General features: G+C 39.3%; 4 protein-coding genes across 5 annotated transcripts in view; 2 read left to right on the plus strand and 2 right to left on the minus strand.

The window, feature by feature from the left end:
• Window positions 1-917: 917 nt before the first annotated feature.
• Window positions 918-6,857, minus strand: LOC103155947 (histone H3.3). Its single transcript, XM_007577839.2, has 4 exons — window positions 6,737-6,857; window positions 5,513-5,658; window positions 5,265-5,418; window positions 918-2,334 (listed from the first exon to the last, which is right to left on the minus strand). The coding sequence occupies exons 2-4, from the start codon at window positions 5,638-5,640 to the stop codon at window positions 2,206-2,208; spliced, it is 411 nt and encodes a 136-aa protein (XP_007577901.1). The 5' UTR covers window positions 5,641-5,658; window positions 6,737-6,857; the 3' UTR covers window positions 918-2,205.
• Window positions 6,858-7,966: 1,109 nt separating this feature from the next.
• Window positions 7,967-10,435, minus strand: LOC103155946 (histone H3.3). The gene is made up of 4 exons (XM_007577838.2): window positions 10,280-10,435; window positions 9,202-9,337; window positions 8,946-9,099; window positions 7,967-8,841 (listed from the first exon to the last, which is right to left on the minus strand). The coding sequence occupies exons 2-4, from the start codon at window positions 9,327-9,329 to the stop codon at window positions 8,713-8,715; spliced, it is 411 nt and encodes a 136-aa protein (XP_007577900.1). The 5' UTR covers window positions 9,330-9,337; window positions 10,280-10,435; the 3' UTR covers window positions 7,967-8,712.
• Window positions 10,436-10,890: 455 nt separating this feature from the next.
• nop53 (NOP53 ribosome biogenesis factor) lies at window positions 10,891-17,675 on the plus strand. The gene is made up of 12 exons (XM_007577841.2): window positions 10,891-11,173; window positions 11,373-11,449; window positions 11,572-11,680; window positions 13,235-13,437; window positions 13,847-13,902; window positions 14,000-14,095; window positions 14,807-14,908; window positions 14,995-15,171; window positions 16,490-16,665; window positions 17,001-17,067; window positions 17,418-17,494; window positions 17,585-17,675. The coding sequence occupies exons 1-12, from the start codon at window positions 10,968-10,970 to the stop codon at window positions 17,643-17,645; spliced, it is 1,407 nt and encodes a 468-aa protein (XP_007577903.1). The 5' UTR covers window positions 10,891-10,967; the 3' UTR covers window positions 17,646-17,675.
• The window catches only part of gjd1b (gap junction protein delta 1b), a 46,627-nt gene continuing 35,108 nt past the window's right edge, over window positions 13,452-24,970 (plus strand). Inside the window, exons 1-2 of one of the 2 annotated variants that reach the window (XM_016663931.1) lie at window positions 13,452-13,466; window positions 24,571-24,948. In XM_016663931.1, the coding sequence (XP_016519417.1) occupies window positions 24,878-24,948 (71 nt within the window). In that variant the 5' untranslated portion in view covers window positions 13,452-13,466; window positions 24,571-24,877. Of the gene's footprint in view, window positions 13,467-23,499; window positions 24,416-24,570; window positions 24,949-24,970 lie in introns of those variants that run through there. The other variant, XM_007577842.2, reaches the window with a different exon arrangement.

Below are 24,970 nucleotides of genomic sequence, written 5' to 3' on the forward strand. Positions count from 1 at the left end.
CTACCTAAGGCAGAATTTGTGACAATTTAACTTTTAAAGAGCAACATAAAGCCTCACAGTGGCAAATTATTTCAGCTCATTAAAATTATTTTTTTGAGTGTGTTCAGAAGTGAGACAACGCTACGCTGTAATTTTACAGATTTCAGGTTGCTGTTGTGTTTGCACATGGTGCCCATTGAAAACAACAGGATTAAAGGCTGGTGTTTGATTAGATGTTTGTTTTTCTATGTGCTCCATTGTAATGAGTGTTTCTGAGGCCATGCCGACATGGCTGCATGTGTGTCTATGTGCGCCCATTTCATTGAAATGAATATAGCCGGGGGCACGGCTTTATCCATTTTAATCAAGGAAGTAGAAGGATCAAATGAAACACTTTTGAGGGGAATGATGTCGACCCAGAGAAGGATGTTAATTACAATGCTAGCATCTGACATCTCATTGGGTTTTTGTCTTTATGTTACTGGTGTAACTGATGAAAAATAAGAAGTGTAGTTGACACTTAAGGATTCGCTAGCTACAAGTCTGAGAAATTTTACTAATATGTCAACATGATATACTAAAAATACAAAAAAGTCCAAATAAATCTTTTTTTCTTAAATCCTTGCCGTTTTTATATTTTTAATACTTTATTTTCCCCCGACAAATGAACCACAACTGTAAATCATTGCAATTGATGGATCGCCCAGAGTTCAAAATGTGTAAACTGTGCTTCACTGCCACCTAGAGGTAGAACTGGAGAAGACATGTTACCAAGAGAGACCAAGTTGTAAAATATCAAACATATTTCTAGCTTTTTCAGTAGCTATGTCAAACACTGTCTGCCTCATAAAAATCTGAACTTTGTTTATTCTTTGGCATAAATAATGTTCATTTTGTCAATATATTTTAGGATAAGGTGACACTTTTGACACAGAAGCATGTGTGTAACATCCATTTATTACCACCTTATATGACAAATCTGGAAATTACAAACATTGTTTATTCAAACATTTTTAAAATAAAAAAAGGAAAGAAAAATAACAAAATAAGAGGAAGAATCAAAACTGAACAAAAAAAAAAAACAAATAAAAATAATGTGACCTGAGAAACATGATCAACTGATCCAAAGGGGAAAAGAGTTCTGCACAGGGGGACGTATACAGAAAAAAAAAGGTTAGCATTATTATCTGTTTCACATGAATCAAAGATACATTTTGTTGATTTTTTTTCTCTGTTTTTTCTAAAAAACATCAATTATACTCTGTGACAGATTTTGGTTTTAGAGAACATCCGCAAACCTTTGATTTACAAAGGTGTTCTATTTTACGTGAACAATTGCTACAAAAGATATCCGACACGTTCTGCTTTGGCTTTAGGTACATAACCAATGTGAACACCACAAAAACAAATAGGCGAGATAAGAAATTTCAGTTTGTTAGGAAATGAAGGCCTATAGGACAAGGATCAGGCCGTGGCGTCAGAACAGGTCAGGAGAATAATTTTCAGTGAAAAAATAATAAATCTGCCTCCTTGTTCTGCCTTTTATTCTGAATCATCCCCCCATCTCAGTTGTCAACAACTAATCTGAGCAAAAAGAAAGAAAAAAATAATAATAATCAAAAGAAAATCTTGACATGACAGAGAACATCAGTGATCAATATGGTAAGCAAAAATGGACTGTATACAAGCTTCTGAGGTGATGAGAGCCAACACTCAGCCAACACCCCCTTGTTTCTGCCTGTGTCTGAGTGGAGCTGGAGGAAGGCAGAAAGCAGGGGAAGAGGAAAGAGCGAGTTCTTCTAGCACCCTGCTGCGGAGACCGGACCCCCCAGCAGAAACAGACCTGTCCTCCCCACCTGTTCCAGCCTTCCTCAGTTGCATTTTCACAATCTGTGGTTGTCCGTATTGCGGCCACGAACTGTTTTCTCCCTCACAATCACAGGCAGGACAAAACAAGGGAATGTGTGCTTGATCCGGACTCGTCATCCCAGAGTTGGTACATGCACAAAAATAGAGTACCCTAGAAGTCTGCTGCCGAGAGCACTAAGAAAACACAACTATACACTTTCATTATAATATAATCAGCTTTCCTCTACACACTACTAACACAGGGAAGGGAGAGGGGAAAGAGGGGGTGAGGCGGCTTGTGAAGGTCGGAGGGACGGAAAGACAGAATAGTAAAGGCAGGAAGGGAAGGAACAGAGGTGAAGACGAAGAGAAAGTGTTTTAGGCACGCTCTCCGCGGATGCGACGTGCCAGCTGGATGTCTTTGGGCATGATGGTGACACGCTTGGCGTGGATGGCGCACAGGTTGGTGTCCTCAAACAGACCCACAAGGTAAGCCTCACTGGCCTCCTGCAGGACAGGAGTGGGACACAAATCATTTGTACAGTCGAAATATGTCAAAATAGTAACTGAATCCTTAATGTTAACAATACTGTGGTCCTCAAAAGCATACACACAGCTGTTAACATGCCATGTTTTTTGCATAAATGCACTCATCCTTAAACTAATACAAATCTGAACCAAATTCTGTTTAATTTCAACACTGAGTCTTTTGTATAACTTCATTATGTTTTAAATATAGCAGCTATTACTAGGCCTGTCACGATAACAAATTTTGCCGAGCGACTGTCTAAAAAATTATTGCGATAAACAATACTATTGTTTCAAGACCTTTTGACACTGATTTAATGGAAATGACTAATAATGCATGTGATTTCCTGCCATACATAGATACACTTTATTTTCAAAAGAACACATAACATTAGAACTAATAAACTAAACAAAACAACCAAAAAACAAAAATAAAAAGGATTCTCAGTCTCCATTAACAAAAAACGTACTTGAATAAAAACTAAATAACATAAAGCCAAAGTGGAAATAAATACTGCATCCAACCAAAAGAGTGCAGATATGAAATCTGTATACTATATTGCCCTTCAGCAATCACTAGATTTAAATAGAAGATGGGCACATCCGACTACCTAATGCTAATGTTCACACTACACAATTTTTTTCGTCCCTATTTTCTCCTTATGACAATCTTAGATCGTTGGCTGATCTAAGATTGTCGCTGGTGATTTCGTAACCGATCATCCTGTAGTGTGTGGTGTGTTACGTAGATCGTCGTGGCCGCTCTGATCTAAATCAGGGGTTTTCCCCGACTGTAAGCGTCAATGGAGCCCGTTGAATGTGACAGGTAGCCAATCAGAAAGCACGGATTCTCCTCTGAGCTTTCTGAGGGGAAATTACGGAGGGCAATCCGAAACAGCTGACATGGCGCAACCCGAAGTCCAGCGGACATTGGAGATGATATATGGAAACAACATTAATATTTATTCAACATTTTGTGCAAAGAATATAGAAATGACAAAGAGAGGAGTTGGAGCCAAATTGCTACCGCAGCTGATAAACCCGGTAGGTTTTCAGCTGTTCTTTGTTAACGTGACTAAATAGGTTAGAATGATTTTCATTCAGTCAGGACTTTACGCTGATTCTAGTAAAGCATTGATTAATGCCTGATTTTAAAATTAGTTAACTGGACTTGTAGCCATTATTTTGTGCCCATGTGGCTGGACACCACACGGCACNTTAATTTCAACACTGAGTCTTTTGTATAACTTCATTATGTTTTAAATATAGCAGCTATTACTAGGCCTGTCACGATAACAAATTTTGCCGAGCGATTGTCTAAAAAAATATTGCGATAAACGATAATATTGACTAATAATGCATGCGATTTCCTGCCATAGATAGATACACTTTATTTTCAAAAGAACACATAACACTGGAACTAATAAACTAAACAAAACAACCAAAAACAAAAATAAAAAGGATTCTCAGTCTCCATTAACAAAAAACGTACTTCAATAAAAACTAAACAACATAAAGCCAAAGTGGAAATAAATACTGCATCCAACCAAAAGAGTGCAGATATGAACTCTGTATACTATATTGCCCTTCAGTAATCACTAGATTTAAATAGAGAAGATGGGCACATCCGACTACCTAATGCTAATGTTCATACTACACGATTTTTTTTGTCCCTATTTTCTCCTTATGACAATCTTAGATCGTTGGCTGATCTAAGATTGTCGCTGGTGATTTCGTAACCGATCATCCTGTAGTGTGTGGTGGGTTACGTAGATCGTCGTGGCCGCTCTGATCTAAATCAGGGGTTTTCCCCGACTGGAAGCTTCAATGGAGCCCGTTGAATGTGACAGGTAGCCAATCAGAAAGCAAGGATTCTCCTCTGTGCTTTTTGAGGGGAAATTACGGAGGGCAATCCGAAACAGCTGACATGGCGCAACCCGAAGTCCAGCGGACATTGGAGATGATATTTGGAAACAACATTAATGTTTATTCAACATTTTGTGCAAAGAATATAGAAATGACAGGGGGAGGAGTTGGAGCCAAATTGCTACCGCAGTTGATAAACCCGGTAGGTTTTCAGCTGTTCTTCGTTAACGTGACATAAATAGGTTATAATGATTTTCATTCAGTCAGGACTTTACGCTCAATCCCTGCTGTCCCATCACAGGTAGATTTTAATAAAGCACTGATTAATGCCTGGTTTTAAAATTAGTTAACTGGACTTGTAGGCATTATTTTGTGCCCATGTGGCTGGACACCACACGGCACGACGAACCCGATCGAACCGTTATACCTAGGATTTCTGTCAGGTTTTGAAAATGGGCCGACAGTCCGCCAATGACTCGTGTAGTGTGCGCTGGACATTACACTAAGGAAGAGCACCGGAGTTGAGCCTTTTTTCATTCAGTGTCATCAACAGAAAGAAAAAAAGACAGGAAGAGACGATAAAGCCGATAATTAAAATGAGGTCGATAGGTTTAATTTATCATGCGATTAATTGATTTATCGTTTATCGCGGCAGGTCTAGCTATTACATGAAGTGATTGAACAAATGCATAACTCCAATATACAGTGCAAGTAGGTAGGAATGTTTTCACATTTATGGAAAACTTTGCCATACAATTATCAATTTACCATACTAATACTGCGTATTATGAATAGGTACATAACTCACTTTTCACCATTACAAGTTTTAAGTTCCTGGCTTTGCAGATTTTTTTCTTTCTCAGTTTTCTAAATGTTAACTTAACGTTGAAAAATTAATAGCATTTTTATTGACCTCTTGTTATACCATAAAACATTTTCATTTTTTGTTAGACTTTCAATTTTAATTTAATATTTGTATAATATTAAAAGCAGCAAATTATATAGTTTTCCAATCTCTTCAACCCTAATATGTCAATACTGACCTGCAGGGCTCCAATGGCCGCGCTCTGGAAGCGCAGGTCGGTTTTGAAGTCCTGGGCGATCTCTCTCACCAGACGCTGGAAGGGCAGCTTACGGATCAGCAGCTCAGTGGACTTCTGATAACGACGGATCTCACGCAGAGCCACAGTACCAGGCCTTCATGTAACATATGAAGAAAAAAAATAGTTGAACCTAGATTTGTTATAAACCAGGAAATTTACGAATCTTAAAGCTGTCTTGTCAGTGTCACCTGTAACGATGGGGCTTCTTGACCCCACCAGTGGAAGGGGCACTCTTACGGGCTGCCTTTGTGGCCAGCTGCTTACGTGGGGCTTTTCCTCCAGTGGACTTACGGGCGGTCTGCTTGGTACGAGCCATGGCGGTTACTGATCACCTCTGAAGAGGACAGATGGAAAATAGCAGAAGGTTTTATAAGAATTTGAACTTTTCTCTATGATTACTACAGAACAGAACAACATAAATCTTCAGAAAAAGGCCCAAAAAGCGTTTCTTAAAGAAATAAAACCTTTGGTAAACACTTTGATTAAAAGGACACTTTGATTAAAAAAAGTTCATTTGAAAATTCACAGAGAAATGGTGAATTTTGATTGTAATTTAAAAACATTACTTTTGTCTTGTTTATCATATAAAACTAAGATAAATAAATTAGATGGTGTTGTGGTAAAACTAGTCCAAATGTGATAAAATATCTTTATTTTATTGATTCTGTTGATCTCACTTTTGCGTAAACATTTACTAGTGAATACGAAACTTCCTAAACACTCATCATTTTAAGTCTAATGGATATTCCTAAGCATTTAATAAACAAATTAAAACTTCAGTCGCTACTTGAATAAGTTCTTACCTTTCTTTAAGTAAACAAACAAGGCAATCCTGATTATTATCAGCATAATAAACGTCAATCACAAACTGTGTTTCTATTGGCTAGAAAAAGAAATTACAAAAAAAGAAGTTATGAACCAATCACTGAGCAGAGTTCATAAAAGTAGGCGGGTTCGACAACCACTTGCCACTGATACTAACTCCGCCCACCCCGCTCTGATGATGGCGGCGGTTTGATGCGCAAACGACATAAAGACCGAGGGCATAGAAGCGAGGGAGTAGCACATAAACAAGTTCATTTTTACCAATAACCTTACATCCATCGTATTACTCAATAGAACAACAAGTCAGAAGACATTTCAAAGAAGGCATTGATACGTATGGGTGAGCTGAATGGTCCGTAATAGCGGCGTAGAACCGAGCTGAATCGGCGCATAATTTGAAAGTGAATTCCCCCTTCTTCCAAGCAGCTGCAGAAAAGACTGCATTTCACCGTCGCTGACTGTTATTACCCGCACGACGAAACGAACGCTTTTTCACAACAATAAAACCACGAATTTTAAAAAATACAACTTTAAAAAAATATGTAATTTATTTACATTTGTAGAAGGACACGTTTTGAATGACTTACCTGTAGTGAAAGTGAGTGTAAGTCGTCAGTAATGTTTCGCTTGACTGTTTTGTTCTTCCTATCCACAATGGGAAGCAGCGTCCAGCGGGAAAATGGCCGCTGCGTCACTGCTCATACATCACCGCGATCATCACGGTTTGACACAGCGGGGCCACTCCGGGGTCACACTCTACTTTCTGGATTATTTTATGTGCCTAATAAAGCGGGACTTTGGATATTGATCAGATGAACTGAATTTATGGCAGTGCCGCTGCTCTTTGACATTTTGAAACCATTTTTGCGTTGAACATGGAGGTGACCGTAAGCGACTAAATGAGAAATTATGGTTTTAACACGACACCGCATAAAACGATTTACATCAATCAGACTGAAGGAGGAAAAACGCAGCTCCGGATGTTTACTTTAATAACTTCGACTTACGGTGACCTTTTTGTAATGAAAGTAACTTTTATAAGCGAGACGTTGCTTGTTGGAAATAAACAGTAAATAAATGATTTACTTTTTTAATGTATTTTTCTGCAGATGTTTCATAGTACTTAGCTGTTTTCTATTATATTTGGCTACTAGAAATTATTTATGGTTGGGAGAAAAAATATTAAACTACTTTTCAAATTCATATACATTCTTTTTAAAACATTTCATTTGAAATGCCAGGTGTGCTGTAGATACCGGTTTTCTCTTGCTGGATGGATCACGGGATAACACAATGCTCCCCCTCCCACACATGTCGCACGATGCTGGTCAGCTGGCTGAAAGAAAACCGCTGAACTTTTCCTAGTTTACAAATATGCCAAATTCAGCTTTTTAGAAAAATATATCCTGTCAAGACAAACAGAACATAAAAATAAAGCCATGACTGTCCTTGTTTTTAAGTTTGGTACATTACTGCAGGTGAAGCTCCAACAGGCTCTCTCTCACTGATTATTTGCTTGTTATACTCCTAAAGTAGCTATTAAATAATGGTACGTAGTTAATATTTTGCACATCAAGCATGTTAATTGGAAACTACATTTTACCATGTGTAGCTTATGTATCAAAACAACATGATAAAGATAGGACAGTAATTGTAATAATTTGCATTATGTTTCCAGTAGTAGAAATGTTGTATTCTGTTTCAAATAAAAGAAATAAGATAATTTCATACATTTGTTTTCATATCTGAATTTCATGAAACTCCAATGTCTTGACCCACTGTAACTATACAATATCTAAAAGATCTTCAGACTCTGCTCTATCAACCACAAGAAACTCTTTATTATGCTTGAATGTGAAGTCCAGAGTACAAATATTTTGCTCATAAAAATGACCGAATACATAAATCATAAGCACAAAAATTAGGTTATTGTATCAACCTGAGAGAGGAACAAAAACAATACCCAGACATAATCAACTTGTCTGCAAATTAAAACATGATCAACACAGGTCTGCTACATCTATGCCGCTTGTAGTCTGCTGAACCATGCAGTGTCATCACAACATGACGTTTCTAATTGACAACCAGAATCAATTTTTCTTTCTATTTTGATACACTGAACAGCAACAGTAGAAATACACCATTATTGTTTTAAAAAAAAGAATCAATACTAGTACAACTAATTTCTATTTAAACAGGGAAAAAAATAAGATAACTTTAGTCAACCGCTCTCGAATGAAAATGTCCACCTTAATGCTAATTCCTATGCCCCTTTCAGATAAAACATTATTTATTTCCCCCAAAAAACACCTTATTTGTCGAGGTAACAAGGTATTCATTCCTGTGTTTTTACTAACTGGAACTAAGATTAAAAGTTTGAAGCATAGTTGATGATACTGCTATGGAAAATCTGCTACAAGTAGCACCACAGAAGACATAATCACACAATTACGGTTATCACAATCATATGATATAGATATTTATATATAGAACCTCAAACCAAACTACTAGATATAGAAGAAGGAAAATGAGAGGACAGAATATCATAGGTCAGGAAACGTCTTTAGGCACGCTCTCCACGGATGCGACGTGCCAGCTGGATGTCTTTGGGCATGATGGTGACACGCTTGGCGTGGATGGCGCACAGGTTGGTGTCCTCAAAGAGACCCACAAGGTAAGCCTCGCTGGCCTCCTGCAGATCACCAAAAATCTCTTTAGTATTTGATTACAGGATTTAAAAAAAAAATAAAAAATGATAACAGGTGAAGCAAGTTTTCCACAGTAAGCACCGCTGACCTGCAGGGCTCCAATGGCCGCGCTCTGGAAGCGCAGGTCGGTTTTGAAGTCCTGGGCGATCTCTCTCACCAGACGCTGGAAGGGCAACTTACGGATCAGCAGCTCAGTGGACTTCTGATAACGACGGATCTCACGCAGAGCCACAGTACCAGGCCTGGAAAAAATAGTATAAATAAACAAACAGAAGAACACCACTTAAAAAAATATGCCTTTTAGTTCATAAACTAAATAAAATATATTTTTTTATTACACTCACCTGTAACGATGGGGCTTCTTAACCCCACCAGTGGAAGGGGCACTCTTACGCGCTGCCTTTGTGGCCAGCTGCTTACGTGGAGCTTTGCCTCCAGTGGACTTACGGGCGGTCTGCTTGGTACGAGCCATGGGTGTTACTGATCATCAGAAGAAAATAAACAAAGTTTGACTCAAATAAACAAGTCCACTCTTTTATGGTACAATATGTGAGCACTGTGGAGCTCCATTTTTACGGTTAGCTCGCTGTTTTTCTTTTCTTTTTTTTTATTTATAGAACTTTACATAACAGGCTTTAACGGAATCGGAATATGTTTTTATTTAAAGTCTGCACCTGAAGCTTGTTTTTAAGTAATATCGTCAGTAGCTTATGTAATTGAAGTGCGGACATGTTGACAGCAAACATGTCCAATCAGATCCGATCTCTCTATTGGCTGAACCAATTAGATTAAGATTTTTATGTCGATGGGTGGGACGTTGTGACCCTCTCCACCACTCACAACGCAACGTTCACCATGTAAAGCCCACCCTCTACGTACTGAGCGTGGGTTCGTTCGCTTCTTCATAGTGGGCTCACCGGTTGCTCACACGCCTTGTCTATTTTACACAGAATGAGCTATTTTAACGGAAAACCAGCCCATCCCGCCTTCGCCGGCTGCCCGGTGCTGAGAAACAAGCGTACGCATAGACGATGGCTGGCTGCTGCCTAGAAGATTGTAAAGGGGAAGGGAAAAAAATCGTCGCGAACGAAAAAAGCAGACGATAAAAACGACGGAAGAACAAGAAAACTTCAACATATAAGTGGGAAATAATTTTCGAAGACGGAACTAGACATGTCAGGGGACCAGTTGGTGGACAATATTTTGTCAGATGGCCCCTCAGTTTAGGCGCATTTTCGAGTCAAATTCAACCAAGATCACAAGAGCTGCTCAGGTCCCTTGACTCCCCGAGCAGGCACATAATAGCTCAACAGCTCTGCGTTTTCTTTTTTTCACCGAAAATAAACGACAAAACCGCGTTATTTTGGGATTAACACGACATTAAATGTGAGAATGGACTTTTATTCAAACAGTGACGCTTACCTTTGGGGAGTCAGAGACAGATTTCGGCTTCAAAATGCGAATTTATTCTTCAGTCTCTAAAGCGTTGTTCTCGCAATAATATGCGGGGAGGGAAAAAAAGAAAATGAACATAGGAAAGCAAGAAGGGACTCATTTCCCATCATGCATTTGGCAGTAACATGTTACACACATGCTGCAACATGGTAAACAATTACAGGCAGGCAATGTAGGCCAACAAGTTTTTACCAGTCACTACAATCGATTAATTTAGTAGTTGTTGTTGTTTTTTTTTAGAATTAAAAAGTTATTTTTTATGGAAACTTTATCAGAAGTCACACAATTAAAATGAGAAGAAAATAAATTATCTGAACACAATCTTAAGTATATGAGTAACTATTGAATACATGGCAATAGGTTTTTCAATTTACTACATTTTAAATATGTTATATTTGTATTAAAATACATTTTAAACTTGTGAAAACATTCTAAATTCTTATAATTTTGCATGTATTTCTATAATTTATTACATCTAATTTGATTTAAAATGTTGCAATTATTTAGTAAATTATGATTATTATATTTAAAAATATATATTTTAGATAAAAATCAACTGTTAAACCATCAATCCTGCAGATGGCGCCACGGGTTTCACACCGCCCTTAAAAAAGACGAAACGTCACGCTTTTCTTTGTTTTTCTATTCTTTCAAAATGGCGGCTCGCAGGAGGCTCAAACGCGTGGCTTCCTCCCAGCCGGGATTTTTAAGTTTTAAGTCCCCTTCGGATACGACAGCGTCTGTTGGTAGCCGGAGAAAACGAGTGAACAAGAATAAAAAGAAGAACTGGAACAAATACAGCGATGTTAATGACGTAGATGAGTTTTTAGAGGACATCAGGCACCAGGAGAGAACCACCGGGTGAGGAAGAAAAACCGAGGCTTTAAGTTCCTCGGAAACTGTGTCAACTCTTTATGTTTATTTTTTGTGTTTTCTCTTTTGCATGTGCCTTTTTGAGCTACTTACCTTGCAGCCTAGCGTGTTGACAAATAATTGTTGTGATTCTATGAAAATATTGAGGCTTTAAACGTGTCTTAATGTGATAAGTTTTCTCATTCAGGGGTCTGCTATCTGAGAAAACAGACGACAGCTTGTTTTTTTTGGATCTTGGACAGCCAGAGAAACCACAACCACAAGGTAACTACAACAGTATGTGACCTAGGCCAATAACTCTGTTGGAAATTAATTGTTTCTGAGTTTTAATTCGCTATTTAATGTGTTTTTGTTTGTTTGTTTGTGTGTGTGTGGTTTTTTTTTAGCTGAAACTCCACAAGCTGATGAAGGGAAGAAGAGAAGAGGGAAAGCTTCACGTCCTTTGAGGATAGACCTCATCCTTCAGCCAGATTCTCTGGTTCCTCCTCCTAAAGAGTAAGTATCAATCAGCTGTGATTAAAAGAAACCATTTCCTCCTTACAAATAAAGTGTTTTGATGGAAGGTTAACTTCCTTCAAGTGTGTAAAACCACATACATGTGATTCTGCCTCACTACAATTAAAAGAATAAAATCAAAATGTTTTTGGAAAGAAAAAAAGTACAGCCCAAAAACACAGGATACCTGCAAACTGTGTAAATCTTAGAATTAAAGTAGATATTTCAGTCTTTTACCTGAACAGGGAGCCTAATTTACACCTAACTCTAACATGTTCTCTTCATCCAATCTCATTTAAAGGAGGATATTATGTAAAATAGACTTTTTTGAGCTAAGAACATTATTAATGACGAAAAGCATTGTGGTGAAGATGTGCTGATGTCCGAGTGTTGGAGAGAGTAGGAGGTTCTTAAAGAGGCAGAACCCCAATTTAAAGACATCAAATTACAAATTCAAATTTCTTTCAAGTCACCTTTGCTATATACATTTGTTTTTGTTTTTTTTTTACAACTGCAGGAAAGTGATGTATAGTACTTTATTGTGCAATATAATCGCCCTGTTCTCCTTTAAACAGCTAGTTATGTCCACTCACCTCTGGAATTACAATGCCTGTCAATGAGCTTTTATAAATCAATTAAAATATATATATTTTTCTTTCTTTTTCCAGATTTAGATTTACATTAGGGGCTACGGCTCACTGTTAAACATATCAAATATTTGTTCGTACCGTCTGTGTGCCCTTTGATCTGGGATGAGACTCCTGTGGACTTAAATAAGAAGTTTTAAAAGAGCATAAAATTGCAGAAGGAAGCCTGATTCTAGCTGAGCTAGAGCTACAAGCTAATTCTACTTCTCTGATGTTTGAGGGGAACATTAAAAAGATTACTAAAGCTTCTCTACCTGCAACAGTAAAGTATTAACCCTCCTGGTTAGCATAAGCTTTCACTATCTGATTAAATGTTAGCTTTGCTGATACTAAAAGTACTAAAAATTATTTGTACCAACCTGAAATTGACAGACAAATGGAATCATACAGCACCACTGAATCAAAGGTACACACTTTCATAAAGGGTATTTATGTTTAAGATAAGTGTTCTTGTTTTGACAAATAGGAAAGTGAAACTACTATTACATTAGAAATTAAAATGTAACTTATAGTGGTGTGTTGTATAAGTTGAATTAAATGACAGTGAACATTTTTTCAGTCCCATCACTCAGCAGACTGGAAAGGATTTATATAGATTTCTTATGAACCAGCCCTTTATGAATCAAACATTTTCAGCTTATTTTAAGCAAACTACTTCAATGTTAGAGACCAGAGATGTGTGTGTCCTGTGATGATCTCATCCTTGCACTTCCAGTATTTCCTTTCGGAAATGTGAAGACAGCAGTCAGAAAGCTCAGGAGTCTGTTGTGTGAACAGTCTCTTGGGATCTGAGGGCTTAGAAACACACCCGCCTCGTAGCTCGTCATGCTGCTGCGTTTACGCCGTCTTCACTCCATCCTCCAGCATCGCAGAGTCAGCTAAACCCGTCCTCTTCCTCCCCTGTCAGTATTCTGGCCTACCAGCAACCAAATGCCAAGAAACTCCGTCGGATCGCCCAGAAGGCCGAGCAGCTGGCAGCCAAAGGCGTGGTGCCACGGAAACAGAAACGGCTGCTGAACAGACGGCCCGTCGACAAGACCGTGAAGAAAGCTGTGACAGAGGCCAACAACAACCCAGACCGAGACTATTACGACATATGGGGACAAGAGCGTGAGTTGAGTGCGTGTGCGTGTGTGTGTGTTAGACAGAGAGAGAGAGAGAGAGAGAGTGTGTGTGTGTGTCCAATGATGATCCCATCCTTGCGCTCGCAGTATTTCCTTTGTGGGAATGTGAAGACCAACCTGGAGCTCAGATGAGTGTTGTGTGAACATTCCTCTGGGATCTGAGGACAGAAAACAATCTAAAGATTTTTTAGGAATCAAAAGTTTGAATGGCAGCTGAAGCAACAGGGGTGCAAAACTGGACATGTATGGGGTGCAAACTGGACATGTACTGGACCCCCCTCTGTTTCCAGTCACACCCCTGTAGTGTCAGGGTCTACATACCATCTGTTGACTTATTATTGACTTGAATTGTATAGAATTGCTGCAATGCAACATTAACTTTTCTCCTTTTGCAGCCAAAGTTTCAGCTGATCCCTGGTATCTGCAACAGACTGGGAAGAAGTTGGTTAAGGTGAGACTAACCATAGTTTGTTTTAGTCGTTTGTTTTTAGTTTATCTGATATATTAGTCACATGTGCGTGAATGTTGATGATGGCGTTCTTCACCAGCGTCCAGAGAAGCTGAATGAGAAGCCGTCCGTTCTTCCTGCTGTGGAGGTGATCGCTCCGGGTGGATCCTACAACCCGGACTTCTTTTCCCACCAGGTAACTCAAAACACAAAGTATATGACTTCTCAGGAAACTTGTATGTTATTAAAGTGGTATCAAAGTATTTACACCCTTTGTACCTTTTCATATTTTAAAGTTAGAACAACTAGGATGGTTGTCATTGTTCTGAGTCTTTTGAAGCTTTTAACGTGTTTCCAGGATTTTCCTGGATTTAACTCTGTTCATCTCTCATCAACTATGACCAGTTTCAATGTTCCTGCTAAAACTTTAACACAGTCTGTTTACATGTTTGCTGTGTGTCCGCTACATTTCTCATGGCTTTCTTCTGGACAACCTCCTGAGCCGCAGTTCCCTATTTTTTTATTTTTTTTTATTTTGAAAACCGTGCATCATTTTCTTTGAGTAATTGTTTGCTACTTTGTTTTGGTGCAGTTGAAGCAGGAGTTTGAATACTTTCGCAAGACCAATGTAATCTTAAACCTACCTAGACTGTGGTTAATATTTAAAATGACAGCAGCACAATTGTTGTTCAGGACTATCCTAGCAGCACCAACATTTGATATTTTTCTTTGTTAGACCTGAGAAATTTTACAGCCAACTTGACTTGGACAGAGAAAGCTGTTCTTCTCGTATTTCATTATGCAACATTTTCTTTGTTTGGAAAGTCAAATTATAACCAGTATGATGTTATGTCTGCTTCACTGCTGATTTAAACCAAACCATCTGGTTGTTGTCCTTTAAACCCAGGCGTTGCTCCAGGAAGCCCATCAGGTGGAGGTCCAGAAAAAAAAGCAAGAGGACAAGTTGGAGAGGCAGCTGGCCATCAATAAAGAGGACAAAGCTACAGAGGTTTCTATTATAATCTTCTTCCTAGCAGTGGTTTTTACATTCACTGAAATTTCACTTGTTTATTTTGAAATGTTTTTGTTTTTTAGGAGACAAATCTTCGTGAGCAAGTGGAAGGTTTAGTGGAGGAGGAGGAGGAGGAGGAGAATAATGACGAAGAGTCGGCTCCTTCAAAGGAAGATGAGGAAGCAGCGCTGGCGGCCATCGCTGTGACTCAGAAAAAAACCGAGAAACAGATAAAGAAAGAGAAGGCAGAAAAACTTAAGGTACATCACACACTAATGCTTGATCTGTAAGTAGAGTGATTTATGATTGATGTGAGAGTGAAATGTCACAAACGAGAAAGTAGATATTCAGTGTGCACACCATTTTGGCAGCAGCAGTTTATTTTCTAAAATTAGATTTTTTTGTTGTTGTTTCTTCTTTAAAGATATAGAGAAAAATGTTCATACACCTCGTAAAAGCACCCAATGTTCTGGTGAACCTCAGCATCTTTTTATATTTTTAAAAGTTGAATAATTGTAAATACGGAAACCCTTTGGCTATTGATTTCCTGAATTATTTTAAATTCACTCCACATTTATACACTTTTTGAGTCGATGAATATGGTTAAAATGTAAAAGGTGGAATTTTTTAGAAAAAATAAAAACGGTAAAGGGAGAGTTTGAGGGTAAAGGGCATTTCCTGGGCTCTTTTGTTAAGTTTTACATTTATGGCATAAAAATTCCTAAATATGCTCAAATGTACGTGTTTAATTCTAGGTCTTAAACGTTTGGTCATTCATTGTTTGTTTTTAAAAGGTGTTGTAGGATTAACTTGTTCCATGATTTGTAGTTCTGGTTAAGTTGCGTTATTAGGCTGTTGCAGCACTAATTTCCATGGTGCAAGGAGGTAAAAATATTAACCCCAAACATTCAGATTTGCCTGTAAAGTTTAAATGTTCTGCACCTAAGATGGCTTATTGTATATCTAGTTGGTTTATCTTTATATTCTCGTCTGCTTCTCTTTTGCACTAAGAACGCACAAAATTCACCCAACCCTGACGGCGTCAGGGACGGTCTGCAAATGGTTCAGTTTATTATTTCATACCAAGACCAGAAGATGCTTCTTGATCCTCTGAGCTCTTTTCTGTTTACCTTCTTACATTTTAACTGATCTCTAGATCAAAGAAAAACGTATTTTCCCTTCTGGAGCTGCAGAAACGCTTTCCTGTTGAGAATCTCTGAGTTGTAACGGAGAAAACGTTGCAGTTCTGAAGATCAAAGTCTGTCGACTAGAAGATATTAGTTCAGTGGAATGTCGACTCCAGAACAGCAGAGCATTTCTTAAAGCTTGAAACTAACAATCATTCAAGTTGTAATCTCTTTATAAGACTTGTGGAAAACATTTTCTTACTTTCCTCTGTGTACTTACACAGATTTTAGGAGAACAAAGTGATTCAGTTGCATTCTGCCTTCGGAGGCACTCTGGATTAATCTTGGAACTCAGCTTAATATCAGTTTAGAAGATTAAAACCTGGAGCTTTTAGTCACCCTCTTCACCTCCCAGCTAATCCTTCTGCTTTTCTTCTCCACCCTATTCCAGGAGCAGCAGCGGCTGACCAGCAGACGACAGACGGAGCAGCAGCAGCAGCTCTTCCAGCTGCGCTCCATCAAGGCTTCCATCAGACAACAGGAAGAGAAGACCAAGAGCAAACAAATGCAGCGCAGAGCCAAGCAGGAGGCTCAGAAAGTTCAGCCCAGACGTCTGGGGAAACTAAAGTACTTGATCTTAAACTGATTTTTGCTTTTCACGTTCACTGGTGCAGAAGCACTTCAAAACCATACAAAAATGAGTCCAACTGCATTGACATGTTGTACATAATGTTCCTCTGAAGCCTAAATGGCTCTTCAAAAATGACTTGCATAGATGTTATTTTGCCATGCTAGTATACTAAGAGTTTGTCACCGTGTTGTCAACTTGGGTTTGTTTCTACATATGCAGTTTTCCCAGTAATTTAGAGCTTGCCATGTTTCAGTGGGAAGCCTTTGGTAGTCTGTTTACATGTAATGGTAGTTTCCACGTTGTATCTCATATTTGATCTTTTTTCTGACAGATTCCAGGCTCCAGATTTGGACGTGCAGTTAAGTGACGAGCTGGCTGGCTCCCTGAGGCAGCTCAAGGTACTTTTTCTACCAACACTGCTCATTTCTTCATACTCCATCTTGACCTTTCTTCAGGACACTGTTATTCTACGATGAGTTTAGCTTTTTTTCCTTGGTGTATTATCTCCTGTCTTATTCTAAGCTCTGTCCTGATCTGTAATACAACGACGACCCACTTTGTCAGCTGGAACTCTTTCTACTTTTTTCCTGTTATCTTCTGCTGCAATTACTTTGCTGAAACCTTAATCAGCCATTTCCACGAATAAGATTTCAAGATTTTCAGGAAGGAATTGTGCGTACTTGCGACATTGTGACACTGATTTGTTTCTGGACTTTGTTTCACTTCTTGTTATGTCATAACTCTGCAGCCAGAGGGCAGCATCCTAAAGGATCGCTTCAAGAGTTTCCAGAAGAGGAACCTTATTGAACCCAGAGAAAGAGCCAAGTAAGGCCCTTAGCTTCACTTTTGCAGTATATTCAGCCTTTCGGATTGTAGATTTAAAAGATGTAAAATACACATCTTCATCTCTTTCAGGTTCAAGAGGAAACTCAAGGTGAAATATGTGGAGAAGAGAGCGTTTAAGGAGATCACATAATCAAAGTTCAATAAAATATGAAAAACGGAAGAATGTGCGAGTGTTTTTTGTCTTGCGTGAACATTTCATAACTTTCAGTTAACTTTATCAACTCTGCAGTGTTGCATAATATAAGCCCTTTGAGTACAAAGTTTTCACAATGTTCTTTTAATTCACATCTGTCTGCTTGCAGCTGTTAAGGTTTGCAGCTTTCATCCATTATCTTCCCTGCCATTTCTAGTTGTTTTTCTTTGGTGATGCATCTTTTGAAACCACAGAGGTTTTATTTCCACACCAAGATTCTTGGTGAGAAAGATGGATACACATTTAGGTTTTTCTTAACAGAAGGTAAACAAATTAAGGAACTTTAAGCTGCAAATACATCCACAAAATCTAAAGTTCTTGGATCAGGAATAAACCTACATTATAAACAAAAACATGTTTTATTGGGATTTTATGTGATGGATCAACACATTGATTTATAATGAGAAGGAAAAGGTTGAGCTACTTTCAAATGTTATTACAACAACAAAAAAATAATCTGAAGTGGACATATGTATCTCACCAGTTTGGTCTAAAACCCATAACTGAGTATTGGTGCAACTGAGTATTTTAATCTCAGCAGAAATCCAGCAAAACCATCGGTGAACAAATATCCTAGGAAAATAAGAAATGTGTGGCAAAACTGCAAACCCACCACCCAATAACTCGATACTTTTCTTATATGCATGTATGTATATATACATCTAAGTTAATGAACTTCAATTAAAGTCTTTACTGGTTTTATTATTTTCCGTAACTAGACAGATGGTTTGTAAAGGTTGGCAGGTGATAATTGGTCCCAACCTGCCAGCTTAAAACCGTAATTGCCTCCAGTGTCCTGATGGTGCCTGGAGCTGTGCCAAAGCTTCTTATCCATTAATCAGAGTAAAAATCTAGTCTTTTTACCTTCGAAGTCCCATAAGCCCCCCTGACAAATGAAGCAGGTTAAAGCACTTGATCTTCTGCCACTCAATAAAGTACATACCCCATATTGGACCTCATCCCATTTTGTGGTTTAGCAGCATTTCTGCACCAATTACCTGCTGATGAATTAACCTGCTGACTCATAAAGCTGCAGATTGTCCCCAAGGAACTCCAAGCCACGACTTTAACAGGATTTATTGCAGAGTGTTTCACTGTAGATGGAACCTAAGAGACTGATGAGTAATGTAATATGATATCAAACAATCTGTAACAGCTAAAGAACTTTAAAATCAAATGCACAATGCCTTGGTTAATTGATTAGTGCCCTGTAATGTTTTCCAACCTCTACCTAACACTGCATGGCATCTAAAGCTTTGTGATAAAATCTACTGACTTGTGGAGCACATTACCTGATGGTTGATTAACTACTGTTTTTAAACCCAGTTTCCAGTATTTGGTACTTAAACAGCAAAAACACTAAATCTTACAAAATATTTCACTCTAGTTTCTACTCCAAATGTATTAGTACTCTTGAAATGAGGCAAAACTAACTAAAAGTAACTTTTCAGCAAGATGTATAGGCTTGTCAGTAATTCTTCTCTATAGATGGGGGCGGGGAAAGCATTAGCTTCATTGGAAGATTTTTTTTTTCACTTTAAGTAGGACATTTTTTCCTGATAAATGAAAAAAAAATGCCACTGAAACTCGTGCTTTATATCTATATTCAAGAATGACAAACTAATATATCTTCCTGAAAAGTTACTTTTGTCTTATTTCAAGTGTAGAGCCTAGTTAAAAATACTCTGTAAGAATTAGTGTTTTTGCAGATGGAGCGATGGAGCGGAAGATGGATTGGTTGGGGCGTCACTTCTGGTGAAGAAAGAGCCGAGCCAAAAAAGTAGCATGACTGATTTACCAATCTTTCTTCATTCCAGCCTACGTTGTAAAAGTGTCTGTGGGGGTCCTGAAAAGCACTACACAAGTCTGATGTCATTTTGTTTCATTAAATATGGATCACGGCTGAGAGAATCAGATCGCAAATAGAGCTGGTTTAAACAAGCTCCCTTCAGGGCGCATGGATTCAGCCTTAGAGATAAACTGAAGAGCTTCATCATCTAACTCAGTACAGCTGCTGCTCATCTACATCAAAACATCTGCTGAGGTGGTGCAGAGCCTCTTACTGGGATGAATCGTGGATCCTGAAACCTTTTGATACCAAAGCAGACCTGCAGCTTGAAAATCATAATGCATGACCAAACAAGTATTTTTAAAAACTGTTGTTGGTTGGACATATGTTTCCATTTTTTTTACTCTTTTATATTGAATTCCCTTTAGACAGACTACTGCCACAAATAAACCTCAGACCACAACACTGGCAAAGTCGGTGTGTGTATAAACCATTCATGCCTGTTGATGCATATTATGCACAAACCAAGGATTGTATTGAAGCACTTTGCTGCCATCTAGTGATCAGAAATATGTCCACTAAATATTAACATTGATATGTTTTCTTCATTTCCAAATCAATCAGTAGGTAACTTAGAAGCTACTTGAAAAAACAATTTATATTTTATAACTGCAGATAAATTCAGGGAGTCAGGGGTTGAAAGGCTTTTAATGTTAAAACTTGTTTTCTAAACTATCTTCTAACTCTTCAGATTTGAACCTTTTAACCTACAATAATTCATTTCTGAGGGAATATTACCAGTGGACTATGATTTACAATCCAAAATAAATTAGTTTTCAGAGATGGATCTAAAGTAAACTAAGCTGGTAAAAATCAGCCACTTGTGTTACAGTTTTCTTCATACAGAGAGTCTAGACCTGTGGACTCAACTTGCATTCCTCGAGGGTCAGAGTCCTGCAACTTTTAGATGTGTCTCTTGTTCTTCAAATTTTAATTATATTTGTAATACGGCCTCACTAGCATGCGGTCAAGTTCTGAAAAGCTCTGATAATGAGTGAATATTGGAGCCTGGTGTGCTGAAGCACAGAGACATCTAAAAGATGCAAGACATCAGCCCTCGAGGACTGGAGTTTGAGACCACTGGTCTAGAGACCAGAATATCAGCTATTGGAGGCATGGACTCTGTTGAAGTTTTAAATTTTACCCAATCGCTAAAGTTTGGCTGTGGTGTATGTTATGTGCCAGCTCAATGAAACTTGCTGTAGATTGCAACCTTGTGGGAAGTAGAGCCACAACATGTTTGCCAGCAATAAAATGTATTATACGTTGGTCTTGCACCAACTTTAATTGTTCTATATTTGGAAGCGTGGCCAACATGGACTGAATGGCTTAGCTCACTTCCCCCCACTGCCATTGCTAAAGCTACAGTCAGGCTACAATTCCAAAACAGCGCAGAAAATCAACATTCACAATTCTTCCTTCCGTTTGCTGATTGGCCAGGATAGAACTCTACCAGAGAAATTGAGCTCAATGGGAGAAATCCCTGACAGAGCAGTGAGGGGATATGAGAACTGAGTGGAACTGCGTGGGAAGGCAGTGGCCAGACTGGATCTAAACAGGATAATACCAAATATGGGTCTGTGGTGTCTGCAGATGTTCATGTGTGGCCTTTTCCAACAAATACAAGCAGATGATTTAAGTGTTTGTATAATATGGATGAGGCAGATCATCCAGTTTGATGCATCCACAGATAGATCTAACTTCCTCCTGGCTTTGCCTGGGAATCAGGATATAACCCCAGCAGCAATATTTCAGGATGTTCATGTGAAAGTCTTTGAAAGTATTATCATAACCAACAAAAGCTCCTAGATAATGAAAAACATAATTTTTGACAGAGACGTCCATCCCCTTAGAAGGACATAGGTTTGATTAAATATCCTAGTGTCTTGTTGCAGGAAAGATGTTTGTGTTTTTACTTTCTCCCCCCGTCTCGCTTTATTCCTCACTCTGTTTTGCCTTCCTCTCCTCACGTGTGAGGCACGGTACAGCCAGATTGTCTTGGCATGGGGCAGGCTGGATTACGTGCGTGTGCAGTCGCTCATTACAGAATAGATTACTACCCCTCCGGTCTGAGGAGCCGCGAGTGACGAAGGAAGCCACAACAAAACAGTCAGCAGAGCAGCACAGAGAAGAACAATGAGTGTGACTGTGACCTCTGCGTTTGTAAAAGGAAACTGTTCAGCGTGTAAGCTTAATAGGCGCTTTAAAGCTGCAGCCTTATTGTTATCTCTCCTCCCTCACCTTCTCACCTACATATTGCGTAGTGTGGCACATGCAACGGCAAGTGAACACAATGAGCTTTGTGCTGCGGGACAAAACAATCCTGACGTCCCAAACACAAGATAACCTTCAACATAATTAGGCCCTTCTGCGCAAATGATTAGTGTGTGATTAAACTACAAGCAGAAAAACATTTATTCAAGCTTTGATACTTCATTAGTAGGTTTTTTTTTATTATTGGAGCAAATTACACCTACTTAGTAGGACCTAAAAAATGTGTTGACAAGTAGACATGCCATTGCTAATAGCGCTTAATTTGGCAGTAAATATAATAGAGCTGCCATGTATTGTGTAGACTTGTGTTTTCTGTGGTCTTTAAGTCATTATTTCCTAGTTGATGTTTCTTCAGGGTACATTCCTCAATTTGAGCCCCAGATTCTGATCTAGCACACTGCTATTTCATTAATTTTTTTCCCCATTTCGTAACAATGTACAGTTTAAGACCTAAATTACTCACACCAATGGTAGATGCGGAATGAGAAATATTTTTTATTGAACCAAGAATTTGGTTTCTGATAGAAAGACGGGGGGTTTCTTTAAAAGATAATAAACAATTTGAAAGGAGTATTCATTTCTAAAATAATCATCAGTCAAATTCAAATATTTACGGATTATTTCTTGAACACAGCTGCATCACACAAATTAAACCCCTCTCATAGGTTTGATCAGATTTTTGCATGTTTCTACTTGTGTGCCGATCTTTGGCAAAAAGCTATTTGAGGTTGGAAGTCCTTCTTGTCATAACCCTAATTATTAATATATCTTCCCCCAAAGAGACTCAAGTCAGAAAACTGAGTCAGAAGAAACATGCTGGTAAAATTATAAAATGACCTAAAACTGCTTAAGATATAAATTATTCTGGGATTAAGCATAATTTAACTGTTACATATGAGTTTTCTTTCTTTTGTTTGTCAAACGTTTTCGCAGATTATGAAGATAAATATTCAGAAAATGCTCCAGTCTCTTGGTTTCAGATCAAAAACATTCAAATGTTAAAAACTAATCATATAGAAGGACTCTGATGGAAATAAGCCTCCAGTTTTCTTAACAAAACCAGCAACTAAAATATCAGTAAAGTTGCAGTTTAAGATCCTTATTGTTTTCTATTTGTTTCTCTTTTATTTCAGAAAGTGCTGAGGCCAAAAATTTATTATTTTCTTACAATTTGTATGATAAAGTAGCTGCCTTTACAAAAAAAATAAAAAATCAGCCTTTGTCACCACTGTTGTTATTAATCAAATGTATTCTAGCTAAACTCGGTTTTTGCCGGGCCTAGTTATTCAGAACATTGTAGTAGGAGCCTAAATATCGGTTTTCTTTAGAAGCTACATCTGTTTTGAACAGAAACGCGTATCGTGGCCTCAACTGATGCGGACAGTATGACTTTGTGCAAAGTGCTCGCTATGTAATGACTTTTTATTGACTAAGAGTCATTACATTGTTATATTAATTGGCAGACTGACTTAATGATACCTCGAAGTGTATTCATGCATGATTGTATTTTCCTGCATAATTTACGCTCTTTTTAATAACTGCCACTAACTAACTTTCCATGGTGTACACACACACACAAACACACACACACACCCTGATTCCTTCACGTTCTGACTCTGACACACACTCCCTCAGTATCCTTGCATAGCCTCGGCACAGCGCTGCCTCTCACGGCTCCGTGTGAATGAGAGAGTGTGAGTAAGCAGCAATGATCGGCCTGTCACTTCCAGCAGGTGCTCGGTATGCAAAGCAAAGAGGATGACAAAACCATAGATGGAGGGAGCAGGGAACTGTTTGCTACGAGAGAGAGGAGCAAAAAAACCCTTGTTTTGTGCTGTTGATGGTGGTGGAGCAGAGACAGATAAAGAGGATAGAGAGGGGAAGAGGAGGGGGGATAAACATGGTGATGGAGAGTGAGTGAGGGAGCGAGAGGGGGGAGGAGCAGAGAAATGATTCCTCTCTAATCCTCTAGACACACGCTCGGTCTGGCTGCCTCCTGGCTCAGAGAGGAAGAGGGAGACGGAGGCAGGTGAAGGCAAACGGAGAGAAACCAAGAGGGGAAAAGGAGGGGGAGAAAAAGCAAGATGAAGGAAAGAGAAGAAAGCAGAACTGCCTCTCTGCATGCTGCGCGCTGAGACGGGAGGGGAGAGCCGCCGCGAGAGCCAGAGAAGCATGCAAGTCTCTGAGTGTGAGGAAGGAGCCTGAGGAGGAACACGATGCTTGAGTCCTGCTGTTCCTGAACCAAACCGGGAGAGTACGAAGGCGCAACAGGAGGGAGGGCGAACAGAAGGGAAACCCTTGAGAAAAGAAATAGAATAAAGCGCAAGATCAAGAGAAGCCCGGGAAAAGAAACGCGACGAAGAGAATGGAGGAGAGAATCACAAGCAAGGAAGCAGATCCTCCGGCAGCCCAGCTCACATGAACGCGTGGAGCCGAGCCTGACCAAACTTACTACTTCAAGATGCTGTCAAAGAACGAGCGTGAAAGGGCGGAGTGTTGGTGATGGATGTCCGCCTGCACGCACCGCTGCTGCTTCTTCAAACTGAGCAGGAGTAGATGAAAGCTGCGCTCTCCTCTGATCCAGGTGTGTGTGAGGGAACATATGGCCAGGCAGATGTTTGGGAAGTGAACGGAGACCAGGAGTCGCCAGAGCAGAAGCAGAGAGGAAGGAGAGGGGTGGGGGGGGGAGGGACACACTCACGTGTAAAGTGAGTTGGCAGCGGATTACATAGATATTAGGACTGTGTGTGTGTGTGTTTGTGTGTGTGCGTGTGCGACTCGCACCGTCCTACCATCTAGGAGCGGGGAAGAGCTGCAAGAGTGTGTGTTTCTGAAGAAAGGCAGAACACAAGTGATGTGTCGCTGACTTTTCAGGCTCCTTCACACCTGGAGATCCACCGGAAGCCACTCGCTACCTCATCTCTGCACAACAAGTGGACTTTGAGCACTTTATCACCGGCGCTGCTTGTTCTCCCGCTGGCTGGGAAGCCCACTGGGGTGTCACTCCTGATTTCCTCGGCCCAGTGGATGCCTTCTAGCTCTGACCATGGGAGAATGGACCATCCTAGAGCGCCTCCTGGAGGCTGCTGTGCAGCAGCACTCTACTATGATTGGAAGGTGAGTGGTTAGCAGAGCACCA

Source organism: Poecilia formosa, unplaced genomic scaffold (genome assembly GCF_000485575.1).
Source record: "Poecilia formosa unplaced genomic scaffold, Poecilia_formosa-5.1.2 Scaffold457, whole genome shotgun sequence".
Classification (NCBI taxonomy): Eukaryota; Metazoa; Chordata; class Actinopteri; order Cyprinodontiformes; family Poeciliidae; genus Poecilia; species Poecilia formosa.

Coding starts and splice junctions, on each gene's coding strand:
- LOC103155947 (XM_007577839.2), bottom strand. CDS start 5,640: ATGGCTCGTACCAAGCAGACCGCCCGTAAGTCCACTGGAGGAAAAGCC. Junction 5,419..5,512: donor AAGAAGCCCCATCGTTACAG/GTGACACTGACA, acceptor TGTTACATGAAG/GCCTGGTACTGTGGCTCTGC. Junction 2,335..5,264: donor CGGCCATTGGAGCCCTGCAG/GTCAGTATTGAC, acceptor CCTGTCCTGCAG/GAGGCCAGTGAGGCTTACCT.
- LOC103155946 (XM_007577838.2), bottom strand. CDS start 9,329: ATGGCTCGTACCAAGCAGACCGCCCGTAAGTCCACTGGAGGCAAAGCT. Junction 9,100..9,201: donor AAGAAGCCCCATCGTTACAG/GTGAGTGTAATA, acceptor TATTTTTTCCAG/GCCTGGTACTGTGGCTCTGC. Junction 8,842..8,945: donor CGGCCATTGGAGCCCTGCAG/GTCAGCGGTGCT, acceptor GGTGATCTGCAG/GAGGCCAGCGAGGCTTACCT.
- nop53 (XM_007577841.2), top strand. CDS start 10,968: ATGGCGGCTCGCAGGAGGCTCAAACGCGTGGCTTCCTCCCAGCCGGGA. Junction 14,909..14,994: donor AAGAGGACAAAGCTACAGAG/GTTTCTATTATA, acceptor TTTGTTTTTTAG/GAGACAAATCTTCGTGAGCA. Junction 17,068..17,417: donor GCTCCCTGAGGCAGCTCAAG/GTACTTTTTCTA, acceptor ATAACTCTGCAG/CCAGAGGGCAGCATCCTAAA.